This window comes from Gadus chalcogrammus, chromosome 4, assembly GCF_026213295.1.
Source record: "Gadus chalcogrammus isolate NIFS_2021 chromosome 4, NIFS_Gcha_1.0, whole genome shotgun sequence".
Taxonomy (NCBI): domain Eukaryota; kingdom Metazoa; phylum Chordata; class Actinopteri; order Gadiformes; family Gadidae; genus Gadus; species Gadus chalcogrammus.
Window position 1 is genome coordinate 13,596,377 of NC_079415.1, and position 10,254 is coordinate 13,606,630.

Consider the following 10,254-nt stretch of genomic DNA (forward strand, 5'->3'; position numbering starts at 1 on the left):
CCGTGCGACAGGTTCTCAGTATAGAGAAACAAGGTGCGCAACTTACAAGAGAAGGAGATAAAAAGAGATAGGCTACAGTGTTTGTCGGGTTGTGTGTGTGTTTGTTGAGAATTATTGCAGCGACCTTCGGTTTTGTGCCACGATGACGTCTACTTGGTGCTACTAGGCATAGCGGCTACAAGGCATTTCAGTATGAACATCGTGGAGCATGTCGTTTTATTCTTAATATATCAAATTACCAGTCCACTTAGGGCACTTCAGTTTTCTCTTTTTTCTTTACTGTTTACTGTAATGGACTTTGATGGCAACCGTTTTCACTGCTTTCACCGTCAAATGAATAAGTCTTATACATAAAATAAGATATAGTAGGCTACTATGCATCATTGGTTTTCTGTTGGCGACACTCCGCCATTTTGAGAGTAGGCTACTAATCTCGTCCTCCTTGACTCATCACGCAAGGTAAAAACTTTGGCAGTTTCGAATACAAAAATGTCAAATATTAATATCAGGGCAAATAATTTCAGGATTAATTACATAACAATGACCAAAACACTTTTATTACCATTAATCCTAATTATGATTTATATCATTTCTATGAATGATTTTTTTTATCATTCTTATGATCCTATACTTCAAAAATGGAGGCGATCATTGCAATAAGACGTCACAATGTTCCAGCCCTTATGGGGAAACATGATTTATACTCCTGCATGGTTGAACAGTGCCCCCTAGTGGTCAGGATATATAACACATAAGCCTTAGGCCTAATGTATAGCGCTCATTAAAGGATTAGCTGCGTATCTCCATAGACGCTTCAACCTGTCTTAGGGCCTACCACCGACCAGGCCATGCAGGGGTGAAGCAATGTAAATCGGATCAGCAAACCAAGCCATACCACGTTCAAACGGATCTATAGTATTTTGGTTAGAGAATTCCACTCCCAGCCCAAATATTCTGTTTGTATTCTGAGATAATTTGAGAGAATCATTGTGTGTGTGTGTGTGTGTGTGTGTGTGTGTGTGTGTGTGTGTGTGTGTGTGTGTGTGTGTGTGTGTGTGTGTGTGTGTGTGTGTGTGTGTGTGTGTGTGTGTGTGTGTGTGTGTGTGTGTGTGTGTGTGTGTTTATATTCTAACAACATTGTTACGTGTCCTACATGACATCATTACGTTAGGTTTCCATGGAGACCGTCCTCGCCTGGCGACTCCAGACACACACTTATGTCTCGAATGTAGGTGAATCGAGAACAGAATAACACGGTTATAACAGCAATGTAGGATAAAGGATAAATTACGGGAATAATAATTACAACCAAAAGAAAGACAAAATCAAACTGATTGAATACAAATTAAAAAATGCTTTAAAAGAAAAAAAATAGTACAATGGGATTCCATGTGTTGTTGGCTTAGAGGTCAATAATACATTTTTATTGAAATACATTATTAAATCACCCAGCAAAAAGAACAATACAATACTAATCATATGAAAATACATGTTGAAAAGCCATGGAATCGATCTCCTTTGGAATATATGTACATATATATATATATATATATATGTAATAAATACACACAATGTAATGTATGTATACACACACACGCATACACACACACACACACACACATATATATATATTACATTCCACACGGTATAAATAGTGTAAACATGATATACATACGAATATGTATCCAGCAGGTGGCACAATAAGTTAACTTTAAATAGCGAATACAGCAAGTTCACCTCACTCCTCGGAGCCTTCTGTACTGCTCTGCTCGCTGGTCTTAAGAGAGCAGAAGAAAATAAGTTAATAAATGTTGAACTATTAATTATTGGTACTTAAATGGACACTTTAATCCAAAGGATTAAAGTGTGTAATGTGTGAGTCTTTCTCACACATTAATAAACCAACTGGGACCCAGGAACCAGAAGAGGGGCTCTGGGTTGGTCTCACCTTGTCGGAGCAGCTCTTGCGGATGTAGTTGGTGAGGGCGATCTGCACTGCAGGGGAGTCACCCTGGGGCTTCACTAAACACTCATGCGGCATCTGAAAAAATCCATCAATGCATTGTGTACTTTTGTATTGATCGTGTGAATCTATCAGGGCTGTGTTGACACGAGGAAAAATCCAGTGTTAAAAAAATGGTTTTAGAATCTGGATTGTAAACCCAATCTGTTAACCAATTAACAGATTGGTTAACAGAACCTTTGAAGACAGAAAACATCTCATTTAAAAAAAAAAAATGCTGCTGAATGAAGATGAAGAACCAAACAGGGCCGCTAGGGAGGGGGCACTGACCAGGACGGGCGGGGCCATGAACAGGTAGCTGAAGGGGTAGTGTAGCAGGTTCATGCAGCTGGAGGAGTACAGGTCTGCGTACCGCATCAGCTGATTGGCAAACAGAGTCTGTCTGCAGCCGCTGCGCAGCAGGCTTCCCATCTGCCTGTAGGACGAGTCCATCTTGTGGGTCACCACCTGCGATAGGACGGTAGGAAACCAAGGGGGAGGAAACGAGTGGCTGAACCGGGTTTGATCGCCGATGTCCGAGGCCTACCTGAGGGCATGCTGTAGCCGCAAGCCTACCTGATCTACCTGTCTACCTACCCTACCTGCTCCTTAATGCTATTTCAACTTAATGTAAGATGCTCTAGATAAGCAAGAAGTAAATAGCTGTGGTGCTATTTAGTGCATAGTAATCACACTTCAAACAAGCAAACCTTCTGTTTTCAAAAGGAGGCTTAGTTGTGTGTCTGGTATCCGATTAAATGCCTTTGAGGTAAGTATATAATTAGGAGTTTGGAGTAGGAAGATAACAGCTTGCAAGAAACTGCATGTTTCAGGCTGTCTAGCTGGAATTGTTTCTCAAAGGATCACTGAATCCACATCCTTGCTTAACATTTACTCCTGAGATTGTTTTCAGATGGTTAACTCAGATATCTGCCAAGAAGTATTAACGGTGCAATAGGTAAGATTTAAGGGCTTTTGTTTAAGTGTATTTTGTGTTAGAAATGGCAGTGCCATCCATCAGCTCTAGGTGAGTAACACGCACTGTGAGAATATCTGTTCAAACATACCTTCACCCGGGTCTGAATGAAGCTGATGTCCGGGCGTTCTGTGCTGCCGCTGTCCAGATGCCTGAAAAATAAAATGGAAATCCCACAGAGAGACGTGTGTGACCCATGTGAGTTATTTCAAGATCCACTGAACAGGTCAGACAGATCCTCATGGACTCACTTATAGAGCTCCGCCAGGTAGATGTCTAGATGCTTCAGCTCTTCAAACAGATCTGGAGGAAAAGACGGGCCGACGGACAGACGGACAGACAGAGAGATTGACAGACAGACAGAAAGACAGACAGGTCCGACGGATGGACAGACATTCAGATAGACCCATCAGTCAGACACACAAACATACATGCAAAACAACAGACAAGCAGGCACAGACAGACAGACAAATCGACAAACAGGCAGGCAGACAGACAGCAAACAAAAAGCGACAGACGGTTATACAGAACCAATCAATCTCACGTCAGATAAAGCATCCAAGGTGTGATGATGATGAGCATGAGGATGACAAAGGGGTTGTTCTGTCTCACCTCTCTTGTCCTTCCATACCCTCAGCTCGTCAATGAGCTCGGGGACCACCAGGAAGGTCTTCCAGCCCTGACGTTTCTTAGACTTCAGGATGTCCCCGAAGATGTGGTCTCCCACATAGAGGATGTCCTCGCCCTTCATGTCCAGCAGGTCAATGATGATGTCCGATGAGCCTGTGTGCAGGTGAACACACGTAGGGGATTAGGATAGAATGCACTATTCTTAGTTGATTTAATTTGTAATTTGATGACAATTCCCTACAGTCCAGTGAATGCATAATTATTTGCTTGATTTATTCTCTCGGTAGATAATCAAAGTAAGACTTGGCTGCAGATGTATGACATCATTTTGGTCTGTAAAGTTCCCATTATTTATTTATTTTGCTTATTATACATGGACACACACACACACACACTCACAGACAGACAGACACACAGACTTACACATACACACACACACACACACACACACACACACACACACACACACACACACACACGCACACACACACACACACACAAACCTCCGGAGTACACAGTTCCATGTTGAAGGTCCCCAGTGTAAGTCCCAATATGGAGCATCCCATTGTCCTGAGGACCAGAACAGAGATAAGAGTTTGCATGACACAGTTTCTTAGTACCTGATGCTAATTGGTCAACAACGTTCCAAAGTGTGCATTCTTTTTTAATAATGGGACTCTTGCCTTTTAACAGTTTTGAAACAATGCGCTTGAAATCAAACATCAACTAAAGTCAAATGGAAACAATCCACCAGATGTTTCCTTGAAAACGCAAAAACAAGCTGCTCAAAGCACCATGGAAGAATATTCTAATTTCAGCTGATTAAGCCGATAACAACAATAAGGCTATAGATTAAAGTAACCCATTTGTAATCATTTGATGGTAAGTGCAGTACAAGCAGTATAAACTACTCCAGTGGGGCCCGTTATAACAGAATGTTCTTCGGTAGTGGTAATCAAAGCCTGTTGTGGCTCCTTCTTTACGTATCTCCAACCTCAGCTTACGTCTCCAACAGCAGCAGAGTGAAACCTCCATACCGTGTTCACTTGTCTCAGCAAAGTGCCCTCTGCGAAGAACAGGGGCTTCCTCGTATCCACCACGATGAGGTCGAAGAACGAACGCCAGTTTTTTTTGGGACTACCAGGCTGGAAGGAAGATTGTCCACATGAGATTCAGGGTAGCTCTTCGAAAAGCATGCCGATGAAAGTTAGCCTACTTTGCAGAACACTTTTCACTTTTACCTTTGTGTCATTTTCCAGCAAGTATGTCATCATGGCCTTGGGGAAAGAAATGAGAAAATATGTGGAAAATGTGAGCCAGCTTAAAATGTTAATCTTTGTAATTAATAAATCGAATTTGAGAGATTTGGGGATTTATGTAGATACTTTTGGGAACCTACCTCAGTGTATCCATAGTCACTATTGGTGGCCAGAAATACTTTGGCTACCTCCCTTATTCTCGACAAAAGTATTGGAATTCTTGGCTGTAAGAAGGGAACCGAGTCGGAAAGCCAATTTATATTATACAAAAATGTAATCTAGAATCTACAAGCACATCACATCTTCGTGGAAAAGTATCAAACACCTATAGCTATGTTTATCTTAAACTTACATCTTTAATAACAAATTTATCCAGATTCTTCAGGGTCCTCTCCTTCAGAATGCCCTGTGTGAACACAAACAAACATTAAAACATAAACCGTATTACATGCAGGTTTTGATAAAATAAATGCAAAATAAATCAGAAAGTTTCTGATTTCAAGAAGCAAATGATTTGATTGCATACCGTTTCATGAATATGGTCCATGGCATCTCTCACATCATGAAATATAGTTCTGAAGGACATGAAGAGGTCTCCGTGCTGGAAACCCGTTAGTTGGCTGAAGCATATTTTCCAACATATGTTATTGTTATGTTTGATAAACTACTACTTTAATTAATATGAATATGGATGTAAAGAGTATAAAATAAGGTACATACTCACTTTGTGTATCTCTTTGCTCGGGTGAAGAATCCTACCAGGCAAGCATAGAGATACGTCTCTGTAGCATCAATGTAGAAATGTGATAGTGAGTTACTTTCATTAAAGCTGCACTATGTACATTTTCCCTCTAGCAGCCTCTAGGGGCTTGAATTGTAGCTACAGTTATCGCTAGATGAAGTTCAGAGTAATTTTCTTAAAGGTTGGGTATGAGATTTGCGAAACACCAGCAGATTTTGAAAATACACAACTCAAATGGTCCTACCCCCTCTCCTTCAACGCTGACTCTGACTCCACCCATTCCAAGTACATGGACGCGCAATCATGCACAAGCGAAAACAGATAAGCGAGAGCGAGCCATTAGCTAGTTAGCTAGCTCCAGTAGCTTCTGCAGGATAACAACAAACAGAAGCTTGCTCTGGGTCACGAGCTTTGAGTACGTGCACGAAGGGGTCACGCGCGGGGAGCGGGGGAGGGGGAGTGCAGTACGACCGTTTGATTGACGTACTTACTGTCCAATGCCACTCGGTGGATCTGGAAATCATTGGCTGGAGTTTTACGAGCCCTGCCCGTTCCACAGATGATTGACTTGTTTAATTTTCATGTCAGTACTTCTAACTCAGTGGCTGTAAGTGGGTTATGATAAGGATTTCAAGTAATTTTGCCAAAATGGCCAAAAATGAGAATTCCATACCCAACCTTTAAGGGGGGTTGGGGGGACAACAGATTTTTTGGGAAGAAATCCCAATAAAAAATCTATTAACATATTGAAAGTCATTCTCTAGATTTGTTATAATTAATTCAGTTAAAGCTGCAATCAGCAGTTTGGCCGATCCTCTGTTTTGATTAAATTGTGTTTTGATTTAGTCTCATGGTTCTCATGTATTTGTTTAAAGGGGCCATTGCTATTGAAGCTAATGTACGAGAACAATGAGACTCAATCAAAACACAATTTAATCAAAACAGTTGATCAGCAAAATTGCTGATTGCAGCTTTAATTGTGGAGATGAGCCCAAACAATAGCTACATTATAAGTTCCATTCCAAAGATTGATTGTTTTTCACAGATCTTCTTAAATGACCGAAGGGGTGCAGGTGTTTACCTGAGAGATTGAAGAGAGTGTTAAGGGTATAGAAGCGATCGATGTCGCCTCTCTGAATGAACTCGTTAGGGTAGTAGTCCTTAATGGCCTCTCTGGGACACAAACATGAACACAATCAGCAAAATACCCGTCAATTATAAGAACTACAGAGTGGATTGTATAAAGAAGAATGGGATAATCCTTCCTTTTACATTTGCATTTTATTTTAATTAAACTATTTAATGGCACTTAGCCAATAACAAACATAAGCGTGTGCGTACAGCTTAAAGATCTTATTATTTTAATATCTGGGACAGTTCGGGCCCTATCCCTTTTGTCTCCCTTGTCTTTGTCTATTGTTTGGTATGTTTGGTAAGAAAACATGAAATTGTTCATGTATTTTACATGAAGTGCAGCCAAACAACAAAGAATTCAGGACACGGACGGCTGGAACCTGAAAGGCTCAGTCTCCAGACTTTGCGTCCCTACCGTGTACATGCCGTGAACCTGTGAACAACGTCAGCCCCTTAAAAGGGTTACCCCCTGCGGATAAGCTGGGATGCAACACATCTGTCCTCTGCTTATTGAAACTGAACTGATAGGGCGTTAGCAGGGGAGCCGGCTGCCCTACAGGCCACGAATGAAAATAAGGGAGGTTTAGTTGACATTTTAATGGCACAAAGTACAGCGCTGGGTGACCTGGGAGAACTTACCTGGGAAGGAAGTTAAAGCCGTGACTGCAGAGTAGAACGTTTCCGTTTGAATCTACTTTGAGCAGGTTTCCGTAGTTGGTGTCAAACACTAGACCACTATGAGACAGAACGAAGACAATTGGTTGACGAGCTCATATTGAAATGAGACTGCTGTCTGTGCAGTGTGTGTGGTTGATGTCTGGTTTGAGCAGCCTCACATGGCCCGTGTCAGATTGATTAGACTCTGGGGCTGGGTGAGGCTGAACACCTGTAGTGCATTAGACAAGCCTGCACTGGTTAAGCCAGGAGTCACCACTCAAACTCGGGAGATCCAGGACATGGCAGCATGAAAAACCTGCTCTGCAAGATTCCAACGAGATCTGAGAACTGTACGTTAAACCAGTTGTTTCACATCCTCAACCTGTCTCGGTGTCAGCGGTGCCCATCAAAGCCTCCTAGGTGGCATATGGAAGGGATAAGTGCTACAATTTCATAACAGAAGATTGGGTGGAAATGAGCGCACCATAAATGTCTAATTTGATAGGCACTTGACGGTTATTTATTCATTCAAGCAGACACTTTTTTTCCCACAGAGACTTATATTCAAGTCATTAAGGAGCAGGTTGGCTTAGGCCTCTTTCCTATTTTACACTGTGGGCATGAAAATCCACCCTGTGACCAACCTCTGGAGGTTTTTTCAGCCCAGGACCAATAATACACTGATTGGTCACCACCCACAAGACCGTCCGGACGCAGGAATCGCGTAAAGGCCTTGAGTAGCACGGACATGGAAGGGCTGAACTCACCGCGTTGGGAAGCTGGGGTCATACTTGTAGCGCACGAGTTCGTGAGGATAGCCGACGGACACCAATCTGTCCCTGATCAGCTCAAAGCCCATACTCTCGAAGTCAGGAGATTTATACACTGCACACACACACACACACGCACACACACGAAACACACACAAACACAAACGCACACATGTACACATACACAAATATATACACAAAAATACAGACCCCCACAGGCACACACACACACACACACACACACACACACACACACACACACACACACACACACACACACACACACACACACACAGACAGACAGACAGACAGACAGACAGACAGACAGACAGACAGACAGACAGACAGACAGACAGACAGACAGACAGACAGACAGACAGACAGACAGACAGACAGACAGACAGACAGACAGACAGACAGACAGACAGACAGACAGACAGACAGTGGAAAGCATCACAGGTAAGATAAACTTGGAAAGGGTTGCGTGTTTTCAGACGTACGTAGGGGAGCAGACGTACTTGCCAAGGTGTAATCCATGTCGAAGCCAAAACACTTTATGCTCTCCAGCGTCAGATTTCTGTTGACAAACACCCTGGAAACAAACAAGGAGCACACATGCCAACTCTGAAACTATGATCTCATGTCCCCTGACATATTATGCATTCAAAAACAAAAGGGTTTCCCTCATTGCAAACATGCATCTTATGATCTACAGACATTTTGTTATAGTGGTGACACTGAACCCAAGTGGGCGGGCATTGCACTTAAGGTTCAACGCTTAAGACCTCCTTAACTCTATTCAGACCGTATTGTTTGATACTATATAAAATATACTATCTCCACTTAAGAGCTATAGGTCCTAGTCTACTAGTTAATAATAGTCCTAGTCTACTGGTGATTGGGTAATAGTCCTAATCTACTAGTTTGTAATAGTCGAGTCTACTAGTGAGTAATAGTCCTAGTCTACCAGTGAGTAATAGTCCTAGTCTACTAGTGAGCCAGATTCCTAGTCTACTAGTAAGTAATATTCCTAGTCTACTAGTGATTAATAGTCCTAGTCTACCAGTGAGTGTTAGTCCTAGTCTACTAGTGAGCCATATTCCTAGTCTACTAGTTAGTTATAGTCCTAGTCTACTAGTGAGTAATAGTCCTAGCCTATTAGTGAGTCACAGTCCTAGTCTACTAGTTAGTAATAGTCCATGTCTACTTGTTAGTAGGAGTCTAAAAATCGAAATTCAGAATCGTCTATCCTCCTTATTAATCACTAGCTCGCTAGGATATTTCAGTTACTTTTCTTTTATCAATTCTAGGTTTGGGACTTGGAAGGGTTTAGATTGGACGCCCATGGAGGGAGGTCTGCAAAGGTAGACCCATACCCTGCAGTAGCCTCGTGACACATTCCTATCCCTGTGGATTTGGTTTCTCTGAATAATTCACACAGTCTCTTGTTGAGTTGACATCTTGCTCAACACATCAATGGCAATCATCTATCAAGGCAACAAGAGATAGAGTTCATGTTCAACAGGTACACACTCAATAGATGTTTCATTAGCTTTGGAGTCTTATCAACACGGTTGTGTGCAGTTTAGCTATTACCATTTGCCAGAGGCATTTGGGTACATGAAATCGCACATTTCGGTTTCATTGTATTCATCGTGGATGCATATAGGCCTATAAATAAATAAAAGGACGATCTTATGCAGGTCTCTATAGCCTGATTCATGCATTACACCGTGAGTGGCTTACGTTTGATGTAGGGCTCTGTTTGGTTTAGTGCCATGTGGGATGATTTGCGGATCGCTGTCCAGCTCTGAACTCTCTTCCAGCAGCCGCGGGATTCCTCCCACAGTTTCGGAGTTGAAAAGTTCCATCTGTCGTCTGCAATCGCCCCTCCAGTGTGTCCAGGCATTCGCGACTTTGACGTTTGGCACTTTTATAATCGACGTCGTTTCGTTTTGCTGGTGGTTCCCTGACGACACACGCACGGGGTTACACCCCATGTGAAAATCTCATCTACATTTGCTCTGAAGAACGCACATCGCCTCACTTCAACCCCCAGATTATGTTATCAGAGGCGCACAGAT

The 10,254-nt window shown here is 42.3% G+C and overlaps 1 protein-coding gene across 2 annotated transcripts; it reads right to left on the bottom strand.

Moving 5' to 3' along the window:
• Positions 1–1,213: 1,213 nt before the first annotated feature.
• Positions 1,214–10,159, bottom strand: nt5c2l1 (5'-nucleotidase, cytosolic II, like 1). Of its 2 annotated transcripts, none has more exons than XR_008895435.1 (18): positions 9,917–10,159; positions 8,689–8,762; positions 8,168–8,285; positions 7,383–7,478; positions 6,691–6,782; positions 5,592–5,649; positions 5,394–5,487; positions 5,220–5,273; positions 5,008–5,091; positions 4,850–4,885; positions 4,646–4,753; positions 4,112–4,178; positions 3,591–3,761; positions 3,230–3,281; positions 3,070–3,130; positions 2,376–2,470; positions 1,949–2,041; positions 1,214–1,777 (listed from the first exon to the last, which is right to left on the bottom strand). XR_008895435.1 is itself a non-coding variant. In XM_056589200.1 (18 exons), exons 1-18 carry the CDS (start codon positions 10,039–10,041, stop codon positions 1,739–1,741), a joined length of 1,599 nt encoding a protein of 532 aa, XP_056445175.1. In that variant the 5' UTR covers positions 10,042–10,159; the 3' UTR covers positions 1,214–1,738. The 2 variants fall into 2 exon arrangements, 1 of the variants encoding a protein (XP_056445175.1); XM_056589200.1 differs by having other exon boundaries at positions 2,294–2,470.
• Between the last annotated feature and the right edge of the window lie 95 nt (positions 10,160–10,254).